At 37.5% G+C, this 27,546-nt stretch overlaps 1 protein-coding gene across 3 annotated transcripts in view; it reads left to right on the top strand.

Annotated features, from left to right (window-relative positions):
• The window catches only part of BZW2 (basic leucine zipper and W2 domains 2), a 1,069,944-nt gene that overhangs the window by 406,575 nt on the left and 635,823 nt on the right, over positions 1 to 27,546 (top strand). For all 3 annotated transcript variants that reach the window (XM_044064746.1, XM_044064744.1, XM_044064745.1), the window contains exon 3: positions 4,125 to 4,301. In XM_044064746.1, coding sequence (XP_043920681.1) covers positions 4,125 to 4,301 — 177 coding nt within the window. The remainder of the gene's footprint in view (positions 1 to 4,124; positions 4,302 to 27,546) is intronic.

Genomic DNA, 27,546 nt, shown 5'->3' with positions numbered 1-27,546 from the left:
GAGTGCATTAGTGCAGGAATAGTTCATCCAGTCTATGGTGGAGTAGTTGAAGTCACCAAGGATCAGGGTGTTAGGGGGTACCTTGATGGAGTCAAGTAGGTCCAGGTAGGAGGAGTGGGTGTCCTGAGACATGGAGGGGGGTGTATAGCCAGCTATAACTTGGATGGGTGTCTTGCCAAGTGTCAATTGCACCTGGTGTAATTCCAGTGCATCATGGTGGTAAACCAGTCTAGAGGTGCACCTGACTTTAATGAAGATAGAGACTCCACCACCCTTAGTCTTTCCGACCTCATTTTGTGGTCAGAAAGTGAGGAATGAGGTATAGCCTGGTAAGGCAGGGGTGCTGTCCGCAGCCCTGAACCAAGTTTCCATGACTGCACAGACATCGGCATCTTCCAGTGTGAGGAGAGCCTCCAGTGAGTGCATTTTCAGATTAAGGCTCCTAGCATTGATCAGCATGACCTTAAATTTGCTTTTTGAGAGATCTTTCATATTGGAAGATTTGTCTTTCGGGCATAGCCTTAAAAATGCACAATGGGAGTGGCAAGAGCCTTGGCCAAGATCCGGAACCCCAGGGGTGACATCACATCTCCCACTTGCTATTATAAAAAAAATAATAGACGAACAACCATAAACTGGATATTCTCCTCTACCCAAGTAAAATCTTTACTTCAGGAAATCTTCCTGAATCTTTAATGGACCATCTTCCCATATTTGCTTCAAGAAAACAAAATCCAGAAATGTGGCTCAAAACCTCTCACATTTTGAAAATCACACCTTCATCTCATACCTCAGTCAGTGCAATTGGACAACACTAAAATATTTTCCTCTTGATGTTGCTGTACCCCACTTTAATAACATATTCCTAAGTATATTAAATGAACTAGCCCCACTCAGAAAAAAAAGTTAAGTCAAATCCTGCCCCTTGGCTAGCCAGTAATACCAGAACTCAAAAACAGAACTCAAAAATAGAACTAAATATCAAACTAAGTCTGAAAAAATACTGTACGAACCTGCAGAGTGCTAAACACCATAACCCCAAATTATTGTGATCTTTCATAAATCAGCTTCTAAACCTTACTTAGCTGCTTAACAACCCTCAGCAACAATTAAACAACTCCACACATATTGCCAAACCATTTAAATCTAACTGTTAATAGTTCAGTGTCATCCTTACTCAATAACAGCAACCAAAACAGCCAGAGCACATTTCAACCCCTAAAATCCCCACACTCCCTCTCCCTCCAATCAGTCTCTACCTCCACCATTAAAAAAAAAAACTCCATATTTCCAGCACCTGACAGTCTACCAGGTGAATATCTAAAGGTTGCAGCAGAGGCTATAGCTTACCCGGTCTCCATATTGATTAACCACTGTATCAGTGACTCCTGTGTACCATACCTATGGAAAAAAATGTTACATCCTCCTCATCCATAAAGGTGGTCAATCAGCTGAACTCACTAGTTATAGGCCCATCGCTATTCTCTCCTCTCTAAGTTACTTGAAAAATGCATTCCTTCCCAGTTACTTCATTATCACCCAAAAAACACTTCTCTCTCCTTCCCGATATGGTTTCCACCCTTGTCATAGCACTTCCATGGCTTTGTTTAGCATATTTAATACAATTGACACAAAGAGAGATAAAGGAAACCTATTATTAGCTCTCTTTCTTGGTCTTTTTAAAGCTTTCATCACTGTCTCCCACATTATTCTGCTACAAAAACTCAATAGCCTATGTCTTGATAGGCTCCTCTCCTGGTTTTCCAACTACTTTGCTAATCACCAGCAAGCAATGAAATGGCTGACTAACATCTCTTCATTTCTCCCCATATCACTTGGGAGTCCCAAAAGGATCCATATTTGGTACTGTGCTGTTTAGCATCTTTGTTAATGAACTTGCCCTGATAATCAGAAACCCACCTTGGTTCAGAACTCAAGACTCATCCATCATCTGCTCAGCAAAAACCTTGATTCCATAAACAGCTGAATCTTTCTCCTCAGCAGAAAACTGGCCGACCTCCAACCAGCTATTCCTCAACCACAACAATTCAAACTACTACTCTTCACTCTGTAACACATTGCAATCAAAAAGTCATCCTTCTTTGTTACCTCCTCTAACAATACCAAAATACAGATAGTTACTCATATGAAAATAGTAGGTGTTCATATACATGAAGCACTAACATTTGATGTCCACATAGATCATGTAATTAAAAGAAAAATCACCAAACACTTGGCACTGTGTATAAAGCCAAGCCCTATCTATCGAACACTGCTAAATCTCATATTGCAACAACCCTCCCCCTACCTGCCCCCATCTATGTTGCACCAGTATTTCCCAACATCCACTACTTATAGCCATCCCTAACAGCTCGGCTGTCTGCTCCCTATACTCACACAGTGTCCAAAACCTACAACTCCATCTCCCAAACAGTTAGACAAGAACCAACAGTAAAGTCTTTCAAGCTTCAGTTGAAAACATACCTACTCAACTCGATGCACTGCAAATGCTCTCCACCTGATTTATCAGTTCTCTCCTCTAACTGCTCTCCTTGCAGAACTCTTTATCTCTTATAAAGCAAAGAGCAACGGTGTAAAATTACAACCAACACTATATCTCAGTACTGTATAAATAATTTAATGAACAATTGCCACTATACGACCACACCTGTTTGTATATATTTTAACTACTGATTTCTTGCTCTTCACGTTTATGTATATACTTTGTATAACTACCACTTCCCATGCTTAAGTATATAGTATCTATGTCAGAAGTTATTGTCAGTGTACTGGAGCTTTTCTCCCAGGCCTCCACTGAAAGTAGGTCCTAAGCCCAGCTGGGCTTTCCTAGTAAACAAAAGCAATACATAAATAAGCAAATATTACAAAGAACCAGCTGTTATTCATGGAATGGGGAATGGTTAAATGATGACATTAACTGGTTTACCACGTACAGATAGGCTGAGTTCATGGATGCTTAAACTGTTAGGGACTAAAATCATGATATTTAGTTAACTTACAGACAAAATTATTCTGTAGCCTACTCTGAATGATATTGCACTTAAATAACATAACAAAGGAATTTGAAAATGGAACTGTAAACACTGAGAGGGTGCTATAGAGGATATTTCTTTCTGTTTCCAATACTCTGATGGTCATATTACATATATTAAATGAGGGTAGAAAATTCTGGGCATATTTGTAGTTAAATAATCTAATAAATAATTTAACTATTAATCTCGGAGCCAAATACCATATCTGCATATTGATCTCTACATTGATTTATTTAGAACAATGTCAATCAGTTTAAAGACTGATAACATTCAAAATAGTACCAGGGTCACTTGGGTCTAGTCAGACTTGAGACACCTAATTATATGTGCCTCTTTCAGACTGGAGTCAGCAATTTATCTACTTCTCATCACTGATTCAGATTTTTGATAACTTTTATAGCCCTCATCACTCATTACTGAGCTCATTCGGAGAGTATTCTGTTCGGAAGCCAAACTATAGAATTCTGAAAACTACAGAATTTTCCTGTAAACAGTTTAAACCTAGTATCCACCCCATTAGGGTTTGTAAGAGTTATATTTACCCTAACAAATGTTTACTTCCCCTAAGTCAAGGTGATCATCACAGTATGTGTTCTATTTTTTTAACCCTATTGGAATATTATCATATAGAAGAAAAGTATAAACCTAATAAGGTCTTGTTTCTTACATATTTTTGTATGACTCTGTATTATATACTTCTGTCAATGTTGCTATAACTGTCAGGGTGGAAACATGACCATAATAGTTCTGTTTACTTACCTGTAAAATTAAAATAATAAAGGAAAAATAAATAAAATAACTTAGGTGCAGATGCATTTTTGCAATACAACGTGTATCTTAGTAAACAATCTCTTTTTTTTCTTTTTTGATAAATTTCTTGTATTTGCCAGTAAGAAAGTTTAATTTTCTACCACTTGTTTTCAGCTCACTCTTGGCATGCACATTCTTCCTCTTGGCTGGATTCTACTCCAAGCCAAGCAGTTGTATCTGCATTTGCTAATGTTTTTTTTTCATCTTTTAAACCTGAGATATTAATTCTGTAACTATTTGTTTGCCATATCTCTTTTGCAGATGAAAAAGAGAAATTTGAACCTACTGTCTTCAGGGATACAATTATCCAAGGCCTCAATGAAGCAGGGAAAGACCTGGAGGCACTAGCTAAATTTCTGGATGTAACTGGTTCAAGATTAGATTATCGTCGCTATGCAGACACCCTGTTTGACATACTAATTGCTGGCAGCATGCTAGGTAAGTGGACACTTTTTCATTTGCAACTATTTTGACATATTCTGTTATTGACTGTATTTCCAAAGATTGTTTATGTGAAAATATTTCTATTAGTTTAGCTATGGATGTTTTGCAAGTTAATTAATGGAAGGCAAGCAAAAACTGGCATAATGAAACTTAATTGATTGATATTGCCCGATTTTCTTTTCATGTGAAAAAGTGAGAGTCAAAGTCAAATGGACTCCTTCAGATGTCAGTATTGTTTGATATCGACAGTTGCTTTTTATAGTACATTCTGCTTCAGATGTGCTATACTTTTATTTTTAGTCAATACATCCCACTGATTCTAGCGAGTCTGCTATTCCCTGTTTTTTTGTAAAATATTATTGACATACCCACTTTTAAATTGCTTTTATATGTTTCACTTTTCACTTACACAGCTACACACAGAGTTGTGACACTTTGCTCCTACATGGGTGCTTACCAGACTGGTTACACAGCCATTTTTGGAAAGTTGCACAAACTGAAAATGATGGCAGGAAGATATTTGCTTGTCTGTTCATTCTAGCTAAGATCATAATTTATTTTGCTTTGATTAGATCTTTGATTCAAATAATGACATGCTTATTATTTAAGCCTGAAGTGTGAGTTTTCAGAAAAAAAGAAAAAAATTCAACATGGTGAAAATAACCAATGCACATAACAGAAAATCAGGTAGAACATTGTGACTACAGTAAGATATAATAAATATCATTATCAAAGCAGTGAAAACTATAATAAGATGAACAACACTGATACCCATCTGAAAGTAAACGTTAAGAATTGTTTCGGAATTCATACTTTTTGATGTCCTTCCGTAATAATGGTATTCATTAAATCACTTATTTTCTTCTGTTAAATTCTGTTCTCCTCAGTAGCCTCCAGACTTCTTACCACTTTCTGCAACTTTGCTCAAATCTAACTGCAGTTATTATGCTTGTTGCCTCAATAAAAAAACTGGGGGACCGTATTCATAAAAGTAGTTCTCAAATGAACAGTGCACTTTGTCTAGTTTGGCCGAGTTGATGACCTTGGCTATAATGGGATTCAGAGATGTGTGTAATTAACATGCCACTAAATTCCACTAGAGCATTACTACAGACTTCTCTGAACCATCTGCCACTCAGTTTGACTAACTGCATTTAGGCAGTATGCAGATTAGGCTTTAGCTGTGTAGCACTAGGTTGTTCAGCTAGAGTGGGCTCAAATAGGGAATCAGTTTTCTCTGTTGAAATAAATGGATGCAGCATTGCCAATAGTACACTTTATGGAAGTTGCATAGTAGATACATCTGTAAATGACTATATTCCCTTTTGTAAGGGTGTGCATGATCTGCAGAAGCCTAATTCATGCAAGTCATCACTTTGTACACTTGCGCATTACGGCACAGTTAAGCATTACATTTTTAGTTGCTGCTTAACATTGAAGCTTTAAGAATCATTTTGCTTTTGTGTACTGGATGAAGTGGCCATGCTAATATTCATAATTGTCTGAAAAATGTTCCATATGTGGATCCACAAGGCCTCTTGTTTCAACCACCCTCATCTTTCTGTCCACTTGTGTCAATGGGACAGTGCTTTAATCTACGTTCTGAGTATTTTTTCTTGTAAGCCATTTTCTGATGCAGTTTAGGTATAACAAAACATTACAGTATTTAGTCACTTCTGATACGACCACTCACATCCTGCAAAAATGATGAAAAATGAAGAATGTTCTGATATTCAGGATAAATAATAGTTTAGACTTTCTAATCAATAATTAGAAAACAATGATACTCTAACTTAAATGTCTTATTAAGATAGAAAATATGAAAAATATAGAAACAACTAAAGTTCTACACTTTCAAAACAGTTTTGATACATCCATCCTGCCACAACCCCTTTTTCCCATTTTTGAACATGGGTCAGGGTGTCACTTCATGAGTGACAATCATCTAGAGCCAAGGTGTACAATGCCAGGTGGCTATCCCTGCCATGGTTGTCCCCCCCCCCCCCCCCACACACACACACACACATACCTCCAGCCAGTTTAGAGTATCCAGTCCACCTGCTGCATGACTTTGGAATGTGGAAGGAAACCAGAGTACCCAGAGGAAACCCACACAAACAGACAGGACATGCAGACTCCACACAGATTCAGTGAAATAAGTCTTTTTCACTGGATGAAAGCATGGGCTGTACCACGAACTCTTTGTGTGAAATATCACAGTTTAGGATTCTGCAAAGGTGTCAGTGTTTTTTCCCATACCCTTGTATCCTGTGAGAAATACTTTCTACTGCCTCATAATTTGCCTCAAATAGTGATAACCATTCTGTGCTGCATTGTTTACAGTTCATTTATTCCTATCTATACATACTGACTAGAACTGGGTCCAGTGGTAAATGTGCAGCTATGCTAAATGCTTATACAGTAGAAGCACTGCAGATTCATTTGTCTTACTAGTTCCTCTGTTCCAGTTGTGTTTACTAATTTGCATATCTTATACTGTATATGTTACCTGAAAGGGGCATTGCTTATATCTCTGCTACTGTTTCTTGGCAGCAACAGCAAATTTCAGTTCTGTATATTTGGTGCCTCATTTAGGTGTTCTGGTTTTCATAGATATGTTGTTTTGCAATCCACACATTTCAGTTTTTATCTTTTTAATCAACACTATTTTGTAAAGCCATGTGCATTAACTTGTGTGATTTTATTTCACTTTCTCTTAGCATTGCTCTTAGTGTTGTATTATGGTACTTCTCTTGGCCAATGTTAGTTACTAGCTATATGATGAATGTATTTGTACCTAGATAGCTAGACAACATTACTTTTTATATATAGCATGTTTTACTTTGCCAAAGCCATTAAATAGTTGTTAGCTGTCTGGGTAATGCATTGGGACCCAAATTTGATTGACAATATTATCTGAGTGCTACTATTATTTGTTTATTTTTTTTCTGTTTGCTTTTGGGGAAGATAAATTTCTGTGTTTACTCCTTTCTTCGTTTTTTGTTTGTTTAGCTGTACATGGAGAAAAGGTATTGTTAAAGAAGGAGCGGTGAGTTTAGCCAACCTCCATTAGAAGCCATCTTATTTAAGCATGGTCTTTCATGAGTGGCTGTGAACTAGAAGTGCCTGTACAGCACATGTACAGATTGTAATACATTTTTCATGACTGGCATTGCTGGAGTGGGAAGTGGTAAGAAAGAGAGAGATACTTCAGTCTGAGAGTGTGTTATTCAGTGTAGTAGTAAATTTGAAAGCTTTATAAGCAATGTAAGCAGCTGACTTAATCATTAGGAGAAGTTTTTTGTATATTACAGTATGTGCTCTAGTTCATTACAAACTATTGATACCTCCAGGTGTTTCAGTACTGATGGCTGTAGGTGGATATTGTAAGTTCATAGTATGTTTCTAATTTCCAAACCCATGCAGTATACAAACAAGAGGAAGATTACATGCTTGACAACACAACTGTATTGTCAGTTGGAATTTATCTAGTTCAGATAATGAGATATTAACTGTTATTCATATGTTATTTAAAGTATCAGTTTCTTATTTATCTAAATTAAGCCTCACATGAAAGCTCCAAGCTGGATAAGCAAAATGGTGACAGTATGTCTGTAGTGGGATGCCTGTGCACTGACCCAGTAATTAAGGAGCCTCAATCCTCACCACTAGCACCAGTGAGGGGTGTCCACATTGGGAAGGATAACAAATACACACACACAGTAAAGTACAATTTCCCTTAAAAACACACTGAGATCACAGTCAGTCTGGGGCTGGTTTCTTCCTTTCTCTCCAGATCCTCAATACGACTCCCCACTGGCACAGCTATAGAGTCCTTAGCCAGGGTTCTAAGCCAAGCCCTCCCAGCACTCCATCTGTTCAACCAGTGCTTTGTGTCCCTGCCCAAGTAGCTGACACACACACACACACACACACACACACACACACACACACACACACACACACACACACACACACACACACACACACACACACACACACACACACACACACACACACACACACTTTGAGATATGACCCATATACAACCACACAGACACTCCTGAGGAAGGCTGGCACAGGTTCACTAGCTGTGCCCTTTCTGTCCAGGCTATAAGGTAGTAATCCACTGTCACCAGAACCCCTATTTATCAGCTACCAATAAGGCCCTTCCCAAAGGGTGTCCAACTGTACTGTGCAATATTATTATCCAGTTAGTAAGTGTGACCAGAACTTTTAAGGCTTATTGGAGTGGCTGTGTACAGTATCATTATATACATGCAATGTACTCTAGAGCTTAAATTATCTCTACACAAAACAGTCACAGTTGATAGGTTTAAAAATATTTAATAATAAATAATAAAAACACAAGACAAATCTACTCAATTCAACACAGTGCTAGTCAAGAGTTCAGAGATCACAGGAAAATGCTTAAAATAAAACTGTACAATAGACTGACAAATATAGAAAACAGCTAGACTAAACTTACTTTTTTCTATCTATTTCTAAGAGAGACACTAAAGTCTAAGATCCTACTTGCATACAGAGCAAGCAAGTGCTGGTGAGTGGATGTTCTTCAGAAAAAAATCCAAAATGCTCTTTCTGTCTGAGATCTCGAGTTTTAACATTTCTTTGATCTTGCACCTGACCAGGAAAAGACATTATACATGTAAAATCTAGCAATTAACTCCTATCTCAAAACAATAGAAGGAATTCCTTAGTCCAGACAATCTGTCTCCGAGCTTTGAAATCAGACAGTCGTAAAATACTTTACTTTATCAGCTTTCTTCCAGCAGAGTGCACTGTGGTTACATTTTTGAAGTTCAACATTTAACACAGTTTTCTTTACATTTGTGAAACAGTCAGTGGATTTTATTAATATTTACAATGACATAGAATTATCTACAAAATTATATCTAGCTGGGCTGGCACCCTTTCAGTTTTTCACATTTTTTCCCCCCTGAGAACTCAAGCTAGTTTTTCAAGTGACCCTTGGAAAACATTGCTTGAGAGAGTTAGGTCAGAGTATACTGTAACCCATTCCCTGTCTTGAGAGCCCATCTGCGTTGGCATTGCTAATCCCACTGTGGTGCTGTACTGACATATATGCTTGCAACCCTAGGTTCCATCTTAGCAACTTGGCATTTTCTTGGCTGGTTCGGTGTAATTAAGTTAGGGGAGTGTGATCTGTAACTACAGTGAATTTTCTTTCATTTTCTTTCTGTAGTTTTTGCAGTGCCCACACTATAGCTAGAAATTCCTTTTCTGCAGCTGCATAAAATTCCTCCCTGGGTTGAAGCCTATGACTGAGATAAACTACTGGGTATTCTCCTTCCTCTGAAGAAATTTGGCTAAGTACAGCCCCCACCCCATGGTTCGAAGCATCCACCTGCACAACAAATTCTTTTCTGTAATCTGGACTGGCTAACACAGGTGGTCCTCCCAAAGCTTCCTTAAGCTTCTGGAATGCCTGCTCACATGCTGTGGTTCACACTACCTTATCTGGCCTGTTTTTCCTTGTCAGGTCTGTGAGGGGAGCAGTTATGGTACTATAACTGGGGACTACTTTCTGTAGTACCCTGCTGTCCCTAAGAATGTCTTCACCTGCTTTTTGGTAACAGGTACAGGTGATGCCTGAATGGCTTCCACTTTGGCAGGTTTTGTCCTGATATTTCCACTCCCCACTCTGTCCCTGATAGGAAACCTGTGCCATACCCACCTGACATTTGCTTGGCTTAATGGTCAACCCTGCCCTCTGTAGTCTGCCCAGCACCTCTCTGACATGTTGAACATGCTCTTGCTAGGAATGGCTGTACATGGCAATATTATTTAGGTAAGCAAAGGCAAACCCTCCTGCTCCTGCTAGGATATGATCTACCAGCCTCTGGAAAGTCACTGAGGCATTTTTCATTTCAAAGGACATCTTTGTGAACTCATACAAGCCAAAAGGAGTCACAAAGGCTGACCTCTCAATAGCACTTGGAGTCAAGGGCACCTGCCAGTAACCCTTGGTAAGACCAATGGTGGTAAGATACTTAGCCCCTAGCCCCACCCAGCTTCTCTAGGGCTTCATCCGACCTAGGCACAGCGTAAGCATCTGACAATGTGTGACTATTTAATTCCTGTAGTCCATACAGAACCTGGTGCTGCCATCCTTTGGCACCAGCACCACTGGGGAGGCCCAGGGACTGTTGGACTATAAGGACACCCTATAAGGGGCCTGCCTAATGAGCCTTTGGGGTCCTGTATCCACCTGGTACTGCAACAGGTGGGTGCACCCTGGTTTCCCAGTGAACATGTCCCCAAACTCCTGCAACACTGCTTGGATTTCTTGAACCTGGGTAGGAGATAGCTGCTGGGACCTTGCTACCCCTTCCACTGAAGGGTCAGTCCAAGCTTCACTTAGGGGATCAGCCAACAGATCACCCTCAGACTCTTCCTGCGTTCCACTGCAAATACTCAGCACAAGGACCTCCCTGTCATGGTAAGGTTTCATCATGTTAACATGGTAAAATTTGTGCCCCTGCCTCCTGGCTAACAGTTGCCATGTTGGGTCCCTCCCAGGCTGTTTGCAGCTTGTTCTGTCTGAAAGGACTGAGAACCATTACCTGCTGCCCTACAGCATACTTTCTAGCTTGAGCATTCCTGTCATATCAGACCTTTTTTCTGCTGTTGGGCTTCTGCCAGGTTCTCCTGGGCCCTGCCGATGATTTCCCTGAGCCTTGTCCTGAAGTTTAGGACATATGCCACAACAGACTCCTTGTGAGATTCACACTCGCCCTCCCACTCATTTCAAATTAAATGCAGAGATCCTCTCACCCTATGCCCATACAGCAACTCAAAGGGTGAAAAATCTGTGGCTTCCTGGGGAACCTCTCTGTAAGCAAACAACAGATGGGGCAAATATCTGTCCCAATCCCTCTTAAACTGGTCTGCAAATGCCTATAGCATGGACTTGATTGTAGAGTTTAACCTCTCAACAAGACCATTAGTCTGGGGATGGTAGAGGGTGGTCTTAAAGTGCTTTACCCCATAGTACTTCCACAGACAAGCTAGCATGTCTGACATGAAATTGGCACCTCTGTCAGTATTTCTTTTGGGAAACCTACCCTGCTGTAAATTTCTAACAGCATTTGCCACCTTTTCTGCCTCAAGGGATTACAAAGGCACTGCCTCAGGGTACCTTGTAGCATAACATACTACCACTAAGATATACATTTTCCCTGTGGAACTTGAGTACTCACAGGCCCCATCTCTACCTTTGCAGTCACTCTGTCCTAGGGAACATCAGTACTCACAAGCAGCTGTGGCTCACCTTCAGTCTTACTGCTACAAAGTAGCTCCCTTCCTGAAGTAACTACCTCACTAGTCCTGACTGCAAGTATGTGGTCTGACTGGGTCTCCCCCAGGCTACCAGACCCACATGCTTGTCTCCAAGCCTGACTGCATGTAACTACACAAACACATGGGTACTGCATTATCAGAATCATTCACTATCAGGACATCTGCAGGAATTTCCTCAAACACACCTACTTGCTTGCTTCTTTTTCCACCCTCCCAGTCAAGGTGAACCCTAGCCAAAGGTATTTGGAATGGGGTCACTGCTAAAGCTCTGACTGGAGTAGATTGCCCAGGCAAGTAGTGCTCCTCTGTAACCATTGCAGGCTTCACAATAGTTATGTCAGAGGCTGTCTCTCTCTTAGCAATGGTCTCTTTGCCATTCACTATGATAGGACATAACCTCTGGTGGTAGTTTGGTACCCTGTTTTCTCAAGACAAACTACTATGGACATTTTGTCTTTCCCACTTACTGGCTCTCTCGTCTTTTGTTCCCCACCTTGCCTCCATGGACGTCTGTATGCCACATGGCCCCACTAGCTGCATTTAAAACATTTAACCCTAGGTCCTGGACATGTACCTGGACTAGTGGCTTCCCCTGCTTCTGGCAGATTCTGTTGGGGCAGTCTGGGTTGCCCTCCATGGGTTCCTTTAGACCCATGAGCAGCACTGGGTGTCCCTTTCCTGTGCAGTGATGCCCTGCTTGCTAGGTATAGGTCTCCCTTCTAACCCAACTCATCTGAAGTAGCACATTGTCTATCAGCTAACCAGATCCTCATGTCCACAGGCAAAGTGCTAAGGGATTGTTCCCTCACCAAAAGGTCTGCCAGCCCTTCAAAAGTGGTGACCTGACATCCACTCACCCACCTATGAAAATAAGTGCTTAGTTCAGCAACGTATTCACACACACTTTCGTGAGCATAGACGCAAGGCAGATAAAACGTTTTCCTATAAGTTCTAACAGACAATTCTTAAATTCTTCACTAGCTGTGCCCCTTCTGTCCAGGCTGTAAGGTAGCAACCCACTGCCACCAGAACCCCTATTTATTAGCTACCAATAAGGCCCTTCCCAAAGGGTGTCCAGTTTTACTGTGCAATATTATTATCGAATTAGTAAGTGTGACCAGAACTTTTAAGGCTTACTGGAGTGGCTTTGTACATTATCACTATATACATGCATTGTATTCTAGAGATTAAATTATCTCTATACAAAACAGCCACAGTTGAAAGGTTTAAAAATATTTAGTAATAAATAATAAAAAACACGAGACAAATCTCCTAAATTCAACACAGTACTAATCAAGAGTTCAGAGATTACAGGACAATGCTTAAAAATAGTACTGTAGAATAGTCTGACATAAATATAGAAAACAGCTAGACTAAACTTACTATTTTCTATCTATTTCTAAGAGAGTCACTAAAGTCCAAGATCCTGTTACATACAGAGCAAGCAAGTGCTGGTGAGTGGATGTTCTAAAGACAAAATCCAGAATGCTCTCTCTTTCTCTCTGAGATATCTTAAATTGGTAATACATCACTACTGACTCATTTTAGATTACTTTATTCTTCTCTGGTTCCCAGGCAAACAGAAACTCAGAGTTTTAACATTTCTTTGATCTTGCACCTGGCCAGGAAACCATAGCAATAAAAGACATAGTACATGTAAAATCTAGCAATTAACTATGGACACAAAACAATAGAAGGAATTCCTTAGTCCAGACATTCTGTCTCTGTGCTTTGAGATCAGTCATAAAATACTTTACTTTATCAGCTTTCTTCTATTAGAGTGCACTGTGGTTACATTTTTGAAGTTAAACATTTAACACAGTTTTCTTTACATTTGTGAAACATCCAGTGGATTTTATTAATATTTACAGTAACACAGAATTATCTACAAAATTCTGTCTAGCTGGGCTGGCAGCCTTTTAGTTTTTCACATCCACCTTGGGTTACTGTGATATTGCAAGCTGTTTACACAATAATACAAAATTAATGTTTTCAGTGTTTGCTTTGAATTATAAAATCCAGATTAAGACATAGAATTTAAAGAATGCTACCGGTGTAAACAATGGATTTTGCTGAACAGTTTGCCATTTACACTTCTTTAGAAAACCATATGATTCCAGAGAAATAAACATTTGTTTGGAATGTCTGAAATGTGAGGGCAACTTTAATTTTGTTAAAAAGATCAAGATGCAACCATTGTATGTTAAAATACAAACTTTCAGAGCTCTGTAGCAGGGAATGAGCTAGCACATGTTGCATATACAATGTTGGTGTTGCTACTTCAGGATTTTTATACAAATTGTGGTAGATTAGCTATGTAAATTATTCATTTTTTGAATTATAGGTGCAAGCATACCAATTAATTAGTCTCTTAGGTAATGAAACATTCCATAACAGTTTTATTGATTTGCTGTCCTTCAACTGGTTTTCTTTTTTACGCATTGTTGATTAATCTACACTACTGCTGTTGATGGTTTTCTGATCTTAATTGACGTACTGTAGTGAAAGCCTATTTATTGTAGCATCTAGATAAAGTGCACTTACTATAAAAGACTGACTACACGTTTTTACATTTTTCTTTTGAAGATTGTCCTTTGCTGTATTTTTCTTAACTTTACTTCTTCAGTTGCTGTTAGGGGTATTTTATTACTGATGGTATTACACTATTTGGAGTAAGTGCTAGTTCATTTTGTACTTTTTTTAACCCAATTCCTTCTGTATCCCTACATGTACTTTCAGACTGAACTCTTGGAGGAAGATACTACACACTTGTACATAAAATGCACTCTGTATAATAATTTGCACAATAGCTTTGTCATATTTTATTTATCCATATGAAGTTAATGTGTGTATCAGGAGGATATTGAAGCTCTAGTTATAAATACAGGAAACAAATTAGTAGTGTACCAGGTGAAACTCCTTGTAAACATCTATGTGTGGAAGTGATTCATTTACTGATACAGCCAAAGATGTAAGAGGTTATATCATTGATACTGGGACATCTCAACTTACTGATGTTTCAGATAAAGAAGAAACAACACAAGTAGACTCATCACATTGTATTGACATCTTAAAGAAACATCCACACAAAATGCCTGTAAATTTCAAAATATTTGTATTGGTAGACTCATGGAATTATCGCTAATGGATGTTAATAATCATCATCAGCATCTCCTTTTGGCTTATCCCAGTTAGGGGTTGCCACAGTGGAACAATGGTCCACAGAACGATTAGTAGTGGAGTTTTATAGTGCTGAGTTGCCAGCCCAGCATCCAGTGTTCCACAGAAGGCACACACACGAACACACTCATACTTAGGGCAAATTGAGAGTGTCCAATCCACCTACAGCATGTCTTTGGGATGAGGAAACCCACGCGATGATGGATGTAAATAATAATAACTAGTAATTATGTGCATGTTCAAGGTCCTGTACATGCAGGAAATACTACACCTAAAATGAATCAGGATCAGACTCATACTTTCACTCCTAACTTACAGTGCTAGTGTTCCTGAAGCAAATCACTTATTACCTTGTTGTGAGGCTGACAATGTGTTAACCATTTCTAAATTACAGGCCATTGTAGTATCTCTGATAAGTGAATAATGGTCATCTTAATAATCTCACTCACCTGGAGAAGGTGAGTGTAGGTATCTCAGGAGATCCAGCTAGGGAAAGAAAATTGAATAGGTGGGCCTTGGTTGGAAGCAGTTTATAGAGAATTCTCCACTAAATTGTCACAGTTGTAATGGTGTTGTAATACTTAATGTTCATGAAGGCTGTCAGGGCTTTACCTGGTATAGATACAAAGGATGTGACTTTGATACTGTGAAATGTAAGCAGCTTCATGACTAGACTACTGATAGATAGTAGATATTTTGACACTGCAATAGTTCATGGTGGGCCAGAATATAAAAATCCTTTTTTTAAGTTGCTGAAGGTATGAAGTAGATGCTATATTATTGACACTGATAAATTTTGTAATAGTAAGGTGAACCAGTGGAGATGGGGAATTCATCCAGTAATGCTGTTAAGAAATAAGCTACAGATACCTCTATTTATATAGCTCTAAGTCAAAACTAATGAGGGAAATTTTACTGGAATAGTAGCAAATTAATGAAACTGATCCTTAGTTAAAAGGGATTTTCCCATGTACTCCAGTAAACTATGCACTGAAGAGATTGTAACTTAAAAAAATACTTTGCACTCTCTGTAGAATGCAATCATTTAAAAATATGGTGCATTCCATGTTTTAATGATAGGGATTGAAAATGAATGCAATAGAGAGAAATATCTATTATTTATAATAAAAATGTTGTGTAAGACAAGGACTGTCAAGTATTATGTTATTTTTATAATGTCTCAAGATGTACACTGAAGAGAAAAATAATGTCTGCGCTTAGAATTCTGGATCATATGAAATATTCCAAAAACTGTAACTTAACTAGCACCATTGTTAGATACTTTTTAGAAAAGCAACATATGGAAAGAGATTTTAAATTTATGATACTCCTAGTATCCAACAAGGAAAGAATCACAATTGTTAGAAATAAAGCTTTATTAGTAACCATTTAAGATAACAGCAAATGTGTGAATATTTTAAAGAGAAATAACTCTGAACATATTTAAAGCTGTAGAAGATATAAAGCAAGTGAAATTCAAGTACAAAGTTAAGGGAATTTACAAAAGAAACAAAAATATATAAGATACAGAGTGAGCCAATTCATAAAACAAATATGTACCCTAAAGTTAAAATCTAAAATAGATGGTAATGGTGTGAAGAAGAATCATGAGATGCACAGGATGTATGGTATAGTGGAACTTCAAACCTGATGCAAAAGTAAGTCTATACAAACAAGAAGTGTCCAGCATTTAATCTTTTTTTGTTTGTTTTTTAAGAAGCAATGATCAAAAGAACCGTTTTGGAAAGACTTGTACAAAGGGTAAAGGAAGAGTGTTCAAATGAATTTGCATGTTACTGAGGAAAAATGTGAACACAAACTGTGTGTAGTTACTATTAATATTTCATAGCATAATCTCTATGGTATCAAAGAAAAAAGAAGTCAATAAGAAATCCCATCTGTATTACAAGTAAAACTCATAATTAATAAACAGAGTGAATTTTAAACTGGACACAGGTGCCAAATGCAATATTGTGTCTAAAATACTTTCAAATCATTGAGACTGAAAGGTATTGAAAGCAAGACAGTGTGCACATTGCTGACTTATTCAGAACAGTATAAAGTCATGAAAATAACTTAAAATTTAAAACACTTTTTCATTATAATAACAGTGGATCACAACATGAATTTGCTGATGATTTGAGTTATATTGATTATATTATATTATGAGTTATTTTGTGTTTGAGCAGCTCTGCATTTTGAACATACATAGTAAACGGCACAAGTAAAGATGAAGTGCCAACAATAAACTGATAATACACCCAGAAAGGCACTAGAAAGACCACCAAAACAATTCCAGTAAATCCAGTTTGATAGCAACAGGAGGCAGAAATAACATGTAACTGTACATGAAAAAGCAAATTCACTCCAAAACATGAACACAACCATCCACTGCATTTTCGTCTCAAAAGACTTCATTAGATCTAAAAATGCTTCCTAATAACAATCCCTTCCTTTATAAACCCTCCTTAAATCACAAACTACCAATAAAATTCAAAATTCAGTTAAAAGATCAATTAAAAGTTAGTTTAAAAAACTATTAAATAAAAGTTATTAAACCATTGTTGTAAATAAACTTTTACCTCCAAGTAAAAACTAATAAATACTACATTCAACTTTACTCCCTCTATATTAATTAAAAAAAAAAAATATATATATATATATATATATATATATATATATATATATATATATATATATATATATATATATATATATATATATGGATTCCTATTACAAGAATGAAAGTTCATTACTTCGATTTTGTAATAGGAAGCCTCATTTCTGCGAAAGTTCACTTTAATGAAAGTGGACTTTTGTGTAACAACTGCACTTCACCGAAAACACCGCAGCACAGTGGAGAACATAAAAAACAAGCTATGTCCTCCATTATGGTGTGATAGTCATGGACCTTAGGGTTAGGGCATGGGTTTAGGGTAAGGGGATAGTTAGTAAAGCTATCCCCTTACCCTAACCCATGCCCTAACCCTAAGGTTCGTGACTATCACACCATAGTGGGGGACATTGCTATGTCCTTCACTGTGCTGCAGTCGTCATGGACCTTAGGGTTAGGGCACAAGTCATGGTAAGGGGATAGCCCATGACCCGTGCCCTAACCCTAAGGTTTGAGAGTACTGCACGGAAGTTCATTACAACATCCGTTCATTGTACTGAACTTCCCGTACATGCACCTTCGATTAAGTGCACTTTCGCTGCAGTGAGCATTCCATGCACTATTTCATATTAGTGAAAATTCGATCTAGTGTATGGAACCCATAGATGTGTGTGTGTGTGTGTATATATATATATATATATATATATATATATATATATATTACTTTAAGAAATACATAATAACTGTACAATCCTATTCATTGTGTTATTAGAGAAATGTTAGCACCATCTAATATCATTGTTGGAAATTGCAACCTTCACAGTAAAAAAAATATATATAATACCAAATGCATTTAAAATCACACACAAATACAAATATCAAATAACATTTAAAACAATTAACATTCTTATATGCTAATAATTAATTCCAACAGAAAAAATGTTCTTACAGATCTCTCACAACCTTGCTGTCCTTAACTTCAAGACAGGAGCAAGGGAAACAGTGTCATTAAGTCCAGGAGGCTTATTGGCTTACAAAAGGATTTGCCAACAAACTTCCCTGTACTCAATTCTAGTTTCCCACAAAACTCCTCTAATATCTGTGGGAATTTCTTCCAAAACAAAGAGAAAGAACTTGGCCTCTAAACAAGTAAGGGTATGCTTATACAATACACTCCTCAAATTTTTAGTACGTATATCATATGTGTGTTCATATATCCTTCTCAATTTTCTCTCAGTATTGCCCACATAAAATGATGTGCATTTATTGCACAAAGCAATATAAACCACCCTACTGGAATCACAGGTACTATGAACCCTACCTATGTATCTGTCCCTAACCAACAAAATAGCTTCTTTATTTATATGTACCCACCCTATTACAATTACTACTTTTAATATTAGTGCTTTCCAACAAGTCCTTAATGTTAAAGCCCCTACTATAAATAAACTTAAAAGGGGGTATCAAAAATGCCTTATTTCTAATAACCCTCAAATCATCATTAAAATCTGTAATAAAAGCATGTTTATAACCTATACCCCTGTCAAACTCTTTTCTCAAAATTCCATCAGCTACCTGATTGTCCTGATTAAAAGGTTCTAAACCCAAACGTAAAATAGGTGTAAAATTTCTCTAAATGTGGATAATCCCTTTCTAAAAACATCCTCTTCAAGATATCACACTCAATTTTAAAATCCTGGCCATATTAGGTCATTGGTCAATATTATCTTTCCAAAAGCTGTTTACAGAGAATACGGCAACAATGAACTATAAACAGTGAAATCCCACTAACGCAAACGTGAAGGTCACCGATTTTTTTTCCTAGGGAAAAAAAATCTGTGTACCAACAAAACACAACAGACCACCTAAAAAATTTAAACCATGATTATAAAATGTTTATATATATGCTAGCTAAGAGAGTGGTAAAGGTGTTTCCAGAACACATAAGATATGGAACAATATGATTTTGTGGAAAGAAGGCAAATATTTGACTATATTAATAGGATAATGATAATCCAGAGGAAAGCATAATGTAAGAAAATGCCACTTGGTGGGCACTGATGCAGAGAAAGCTTTCTATATTCATCTGGAATTTTATGAGTAGGGGAATACAAGTATTTGCATTCCCTGATAGAGTAAGAGTGTTAAATAGGAGGACTTACAAAGGGTCACAGACAAGAATTAAGGTTTGGGGGGTCTCCTCTGACAAGCTGTGCTTGAACAGAAGAACTAGGCAAGAGTGTCCTTTTTTCATTTATTTACTTTCTATTTAGAACCATTGTTAAAGCAAATAATGGACTCTCATATTCAAGGATATAACTGGTATGTCAAAGAAAATTAGCTTTATTTGCAGATGATATTATTTTGTACTTAAATCCGGAAAAGTGCATTTTGAGACTGTGTTTTTTGGGATATAAAACTAATGCAATACAACAAAAGCTTCACCCCCCACCCAACTAAATATACAAACTCTGAGATCGCACTACAGTGGGGTAAAGGGCAATTTAATGTCGATGGCCAAGTGATTTTTTTTCTCCCAAGGAAAAAAATCGGTGACCTGGCAGTTCGCATTAGTGGGATTTCACAGTTTATTGTTCCATGTTGCCGTGTTTGCTGTAAACAGCTTTTGGCAAGATAATATAGACTCCATTCTACTAATTCTTACATATTGCCCCTTAATCATACCAGTCTTCTGATGATAGGGGTGTGCACTTGTGTAATGAAGTAAAGAGTTTGAATAAGTTTTATCCTAAACATTTTTGATCTAACTGCCCCTTTATGCTTATGTAAAGTGACATCTAAATAGTTAACCTTTTCATGGTCAATGTGATAGGTGAAACATAAACTAGTAATACTGGATATAGATTCAAAAAATTCTTGAATTTGTCTTCTGTAGCTACCCAAAAGATAACAATGTCATACAAAAATATTTTGTATAATATCCAGCTGTCTTTGTAATGTGAAGTAACAATAAACAAATACTCCTCTACCATAAGAATCATATTTGAATATAGTGGGGCAATCCTTGCCCCCATAACTACACCACTGATTTGCTGGAAAAAAATTCACCTTCGAAAAATACAAAATTGTTCTTTAAAACCATCTCAGTAAGTTCTAAACAAATACGAAAGTCACAGTGAGTTTATATACTAAATATAATAAAGGCTTCCTCAAACCAGGTTAACCCTTCCACATGTGGAATACATACGAACAAGTCAAATATGTCCATAGTTACAAATAACAATTGCTGTTGGAATAATTTGGGTCTGATGCTTCTTTAAAAAATCCCAAGAATCTCTCAAAACATTTTAATCTTCCATTGGGATTGTTTTCATTTTCACATCTAAAAATCTGGCTAAAGGGGCAGTCATTGAGCCTTCATCAGATACTATAGGTCTTAGGGGAGGGTCTAAAGGATCCTTATGTACCTTGAGTATACCAAATATTGATGGAACTCTGGGCTTATCATTATGCAAAAATGAAAAGATTTCCAAATCAATAAGTCCCTCCAATAATAAAATTTTTAAAGCCACATATTTGCGTTTATAAGCAATGTTAATTTTATTTTTAGAGACTCTGATGTACTTATTAACATCAAGTATTTCCATCATGATAGCTTCATAATTAACCACATTCATTAGTGCAGTCCCCCTTTATCGGGTTTCATTACCCTTAATAACGTATTTTTGTTTAATTCTTCCAATACTCTTTTTTTCACTCTTGCACAAATTTGAAGAAAATTTATTGCCTAAAACACCATTTCTTAGCTCATTTTCAACTAAAGTTTCAAAGTTGTTTAACTAGGTGTTTAATGCTGGGCTAAAGATACTTCTTTTTTAGTTACCTTTTTCTATACCTTTACTATTAGTGCCATAAATTAGTTCCAGATTCTTCTGTATGAACATACATAGTATGTAAGCTCAAAATAGATGTGTACAGGAAGCCTGCTCAAGAGTGGTACAGAAACGCAGCAAAAATCCTGATAACTTTGATTTATTTACAGGCTTGGATTGCTTGACAGAAAAAGTCATACTCTTATAAGGCCAGGGCGTATGCCACTTATACATGCACCAAAGAAAATTTCAGTAGTTCTCATGGGTAGACCTGGACACGAATTTGAAAATCATAAAGAAAGGCAACAGAATGAGTGAACAGTATAATCACTGTTATGAAGCAGAATAATATTCATATTTTTAACAATTTCCTTTTAGATACAAATTACAGAAATTTACAACTTTTAATAGCATTATTCTCTTGATATAACTCGTTATACAAGTAAATGGTACAAACGATTCCACAATTTAGCAAGCATCATCCAAATCAGAATTTATCATCTGTCACCTCTATACCACTGCTGTGGGGGCAAAATTCAATACAGCATTCCACATTTTGCTCCATATAGCAATTTCCTGCTTCTTGTCCATCTAATTTAATGTTTTCCCAGTTCATCGAAGGAAGGTTTTTAATTTTCTTTCTTTCTTTCTCTTTCTTTCTTTCTCTCTTTCTTTCTTTCTTTCTTTTTCTTTGTCTTTCTTTCTTTCCCAGGATAGTGAACTGATCTCATTGAACGAATTTCAGGCAGAGGTCAGGTGATTGACATCACAACAAGAAAAAGAAAGTTAATACAACAAAGAAAGCAAAGTAATACAAAACAAAAATATCACCATAAGGATAGCTGCACAATTATGAGTCCCTTGAGTGAAAGGCAATGAAGTATGAATAAAGGCTGCTATAAGTTGTAAAAGGCTAGGAAGAGGAATAGGAGGTGGTGGGGTATAAAAGAAGAAAGGGAAGAAGGCATAATGTAATTGTATCTGCACTACAAGGTAAAAATTGATATGGCAGCTGTGGAGCAGAATAGAGCAGACAGGGTTCAATTAGAATTAAATGATACCTGTCAGAGGCATTGACACTTGGATCGGTTGCACTGAAATTGTTTAGCTGAGGTTTAAATTCACTGTAAGAGGGAAGATATTTTAGAGATATTGTAAGGGATTCCAGTAATTTTGATGATAGTCTGGGCAATGCGTCTTTAGAGAAGGTGGTAGTCAATAGATTAGGTGAGAGTGATGGTTGAGATTGTAGGAAGAAGGTTTAACGAAGAATTTTTTTCTGTGACAGATGAAAATTATTCTGGGTTGAGGGATTTGTATAACAGTTACCCAAGCAACACATCTGCTGTCTGTTTTGTTGGGAGCAATTTGGCTTTCAGCAGAGTGAGGCAATGATGATCTTGTGGAGGTGACTTTGCAATGAAGTAACAAGTTTTGTTTGAGAAAGGTTTGTAGGGTTATAGTGTTTCTCTTTGAGGTGGCTAAAATCAGTAATAGGCCATATTTCAACTGTGTTAGAGGTATACCTTTCCCAACTACAGCTCTTGCTGGGGCTGTTGGAGAGACGGCAATGCTGCTTTTTTCTTTTTTTCTGCAAGGTTTTTAACTACTCCATCTTGCCTCCTCAGCAACCATGACATATTGTATTCTAGTCAGCTCCTTTTTCAGTGCATATAATTTATCTCTTTTGGGGAACTCTGGGCCACAATTTTCTTGTAATTGTTTTTTTAGAGCAGCACTGTCAGTAGTGCTCAGCAGGTTCATATGTACTTACTAGGCTGTTGATCTTTGAAGATCCTTAGAAACCATGCATTGCCAAGACGTCTTTAGCATTTGTATTTTAAGTAAGTGTAATCAGGGTCCCTTGAATTTTAAGTTCAAATAGCCCAGAAGCAGGCAGACATTTATATTTTATCCCATCCATAAGGAACAAAACTACTAACCCAGGAGTGACTTTTCGATTTCCCATTCATGTATTCAGATTGCACTTGAATAGAGTAAGACATGTACTTTGCTTTATGTGGAGATGGACTATTCTAGAGAAGAGATTTTCACTGTGATGCATACCTGTCCCTTTAACATGTTATAATTATGTTACAGAAGAGATTAAAATCTCTTGAGTGGGAAGTTATGTCACCATTGGAGCTGTGCATGAAGTCTGCAATGATGGGGTCAGTTGGAGATCTGCAAGCTCAAGTGTCACAGGACTCAGCTGAATCCTCTCTGGCAAGTGGTCCATTAAAAGGACATCCAATTGTCACTTAGACGTGTTGAACTTCACACAGTCTCGATATACAACCATATACCATACTGCCCCTCTTCTTACCTCCATGAAGTACTGAATGTAGTTGGGACATGTAGTGTTATTGATATAATGATGTGCATAACAGTACTTAAGCAAGCACTTTTTATGTCAAACATTCTGAACAGACATGATTGGGTTGCATTCCAGGGGGCCAGGTAAATTGCCTTCCATGTTAGTGAATTGATCCATTTGTATAATATGTCCTCTTAGTCTGCTTCCCACCATTTGTATCCTGTCCCAGACCAAAATTAGGTGGGTGTCCATCTCTTTACCAGTATATCCACCTGCAGTCTAGTTTTCACACAGTGTAACCATCGATCTAGATTGGGTCTCCCTGAAAATACCCTTGTTGACCTCTTCCAAGCCTCTGTATGTATAATAATGACCATTCTCTGGTGCAAACATTTGCTTAAACTACCCCAATACAGAAATGAATCTTCTGTCTACATCAATCCCACTATATGTATTTTGCATGTGTGTGTGTGCGTGGGGGGGGGGGGGGTCATAGCACCCACTCCCCAAAATAAAAGTCTTTTTCTTCTCCCTATAAATGAAGACCTTTTGTGTCTAACAATTTTTTTTCTAAAGCCCCATTTTTTAAAGCTCCCCCAATTGCCTAATCCTAGTATCTGTTACTGCCCCATGCAAATTAGGGAGCCAGGCAGTAGCATTTTCTCAGAAGGAAAAAGAGGGGGCATTGCCCCTTACTGCCTGTTCTACCAAAGTACCCTCTTTGACTTTGGTTCCAGTGGTGTGCCAAATGCAAAAACGTTATAAGTGAACTGTATCGATATAACTGTGTCTTGGACTCCCATCCCCCTTTACTTTGAGTAATGTTTCTCCCACAAAACTTTCGACCTCTTCTTTCCCCAAACAAGAATTGATGGCATTGTTTTAATGGATGTAAAGAACTGGTCATCCAAGGTGAGTGGGACAGGTTGAAATATATAAACACAAAGCAGGAGCAAAAGCATCTATCTGTTTTGCTAAACTGTCCGATTCAGGTCTATTAACTGCATATTCCAGTTTTCAGTTAGGGACTTACACTTCTACCTCAGATTAGTATAAGATATGTTTACAGACTCAATGGATTGAAGAAGCTGTATACATCCAAAGTTATTTCCCTGAACTGTCATAACTCAGGAAAACAGTTAATGCTTGCAATAGGACATAGATAATAGCTCCTGTGCCTATCATCTCCTGTACCTACAGCTGAGGTTTGGTTGTGAGGAAAGTTAAATAAGTAATGAACACATTGTAACCATTGGCCACATAAGGTGTAGTGACCTTTTGTGCACACGTTTGAGCAGGGCTGGTTTTACAAGAAGTGATGCCAAAGGTAGGGGTTGAGGAAGGGACCTTTCTGTAAAGTTGACATCAAAATCCCCTTATACAGAAGGAGGTCTGAAGGATTACCAAGCACTCTAAAGCTCTGAGGGTTTAAATGTTCTTTGATGCATTGGTATGCTTTATTTTTGAAAGAAAATTATGTTATGTTTCTTCACTGCTAGCCTTAAGAGTTATGCATATCCTCCTAATACTGTGTTTGTCTCTGCAGATAGATGTGGTGTTATATTTCTCACATGCATGCATACATACATAATGACACTAGTTGTGACAGTCCAAATTGATCACAATACACACACACACACACACACACACACACACACACACACACACACACACACACACACACACACACACACTTTTCGTATTGTACACTTCTACAGGCAAATTGGAACAATGCCAGTTCTTCTGTGTCATGTATTGTAGTGTTAGAGGAAACCAGAACACATGGATAAAACTCATGCAACCACACAGAGGATGTGTAGAAGTACATCCAAAAACTCAACCAAAAATGTTTAGATTCACTGCAAAATCTGAAATTGGTAGATTGAGTCATTTGGTACTATTTGGTATTCTTTTCTGGTAAATTAAAAAAAAAAACATATTTTAAGTGGTAGGATGGTAAAAATATCTCTATGTAAAAAGCATAAATAGTGCTGTGGCCATTTAATGTGTATGCCATTCTAAAGCTTCTTAAATTACATTTCTTCATGTTTTGGAATAATTAAAGGGAACACCAGTTTTATAAAGAGATTTGCAAATATCTCTCTTTTCCATACACTGGATTAGCTCCAAGTTGTCTGAGTCAATATACTAAATGGTCTTGTGTGAACTCATTTGGAAATCTGCATGTCAAGAGATGGTTTCTCCCTACGGAAGAACACATGGAACAGCTAGGTACTTTTCCATTATCAGGGCAACAGGTCAAATGGGCACTTGGAATCCTCTTAATCCATAATTCTCAAACTAATAACTTGAGACTTGTTAGTTATTCAGGTAGTAGTTTTTTCCCTGTTAGTTGTCCAGTATTGTTAAATATACCCAGCGCCCCAGGATTGGTGTTGCGGTACTACAGACTGTCAGCTGGAGGGAGAAAAAAAACAGGAAATAAAAAAGAAAGGAGGAAAACATGTTCAGCTTACGCCATTTGTAGCCACAGACTCATATGAACGTACATTTTTCATAGGCTTTGTACTGGGAGTAGCTTTAATACGGTCACTAAATTGTTCGCCCATTGAGGTAGTTGTGGCCTTAGTGGTCTGATTATGTTTAAGGGACGCGACTTGTACTCCCGACAGTTTTTGTATGGCAGCTAGCTGTGGCAAGGGGGGCAGCGCAATATTAGCTGTGCTTTCAAATAGAGAAGACAATGCGGAAGTGCTTGTTACTGGGTAGTAGTACTGATACAGCTTTTGAGTGTGTTCGAGTGAAGCTGTTTACTTCTACTTTTGTGAACCTGGGCAAAAGCCGGAAATGGCAAAGATGCTGGTGACGGTTGTGAGTATCCTGACACAGAACTATATGACTGCAAGCAATGTCGCAACTGGAGAAACGATGTCAATGCCATTTGGTTAAATGCGGTTGTCGGTATTTAAGGAGGGGGTGTTATTTCGTGCTTCTTGCTGGATAGTAGTCCAGTGGTACGCTAATAGATGGGTTGGAGGTTGCAGATGGATTTGTGTAGGTCATGAATCCTTTTTTTGGGAGACAGGAGTTAGAAGGAAAATATCCGTGTCAAGCTTTAAAAATATGTTAGTTGATATTCAGTGTTTGGTTTAAGCATAACAGCATGAAAACCTGGATAACATTATTAAAAAAATCCGTTTAGAGGCTGTGCTGTCCATTGTCAAGTTAGTTGCAGAATTAGGGATAAAGAAGATTCCGAGTGCTCATTAGACCTGTTGCCCCGATAACGGAAAAGTACCAACGGTTATTTGTTATTTCTATAGTTGGAATGTATTTCATTTTTGTTATATATCTGTCTGCTGGTGATGGATTGCTGGTGGAGTTCTACCAGTGCTTGGACTTTTTTATTTCTGCTGTGTAGTAGAAGCACTTCTCAGTTGAACTTGAATTGAGGTTGGAGTGTTGTGTGTTTGGGGTTCTTTCTTACTGTTCCAAAAGATGTTAGATTCTTCTACCTTTTGCAGACATTTTTGGATATCATATTTAATCAGTTTGCTGCCTTTGAATGTGTTCTTTGATGTTATTTGGGGGACCTTCACGGTATTGGTTTAAAGATGCTGATTTGAGCCGAAGAAATCTGGATTTTGTTCCAGTCTTTAGCAGTACTATATATGAGTTTGTTCAACACATTTTCAACTCAGTTTGGTGGCATGTCCTGTTTTGTATCTCATGTTTTACTAACTCTGTAGAGCCTTTATTTGTTTGCTTTCTGAGTCCTTATATTGTAAATAACGCTTTGTTTTTATAATTAAGATTTTATTTATATTATATTATCAAATGAATAGCTTCACTTTGAATAATGTTTTACTGCTTAGGAAATAAGCATTTTAATAAATCCGAAGTTGAAGTTGAAATGTTTTTATCATATGTGGTATAGGGGGATATGGAAAGACAGTGCAGATAAATAAAAATCTCAAGAAAAGGCAGGAC

The sequence above is a fragment of the Protopterus annectens genome, chromosome 3.part0 (assembly GCF_019279795.1).
Source record: "Protopterus annectens isolate FY-2018-M chromosome 3.part0, PAN1.0, whole genome shotgun sequence".
Classification (NCBI taxonomy): Eukaryota; Metazoa; Chordata; order Ceratodontiformes; family Protopteridae; genus Protopterus; species Protopterus annectens.
The sequence above is the reverse complement of the archived record's forward strand: the minus strand, read 5'-3'. Positions and strand labels throughout refer to the sequence as shown.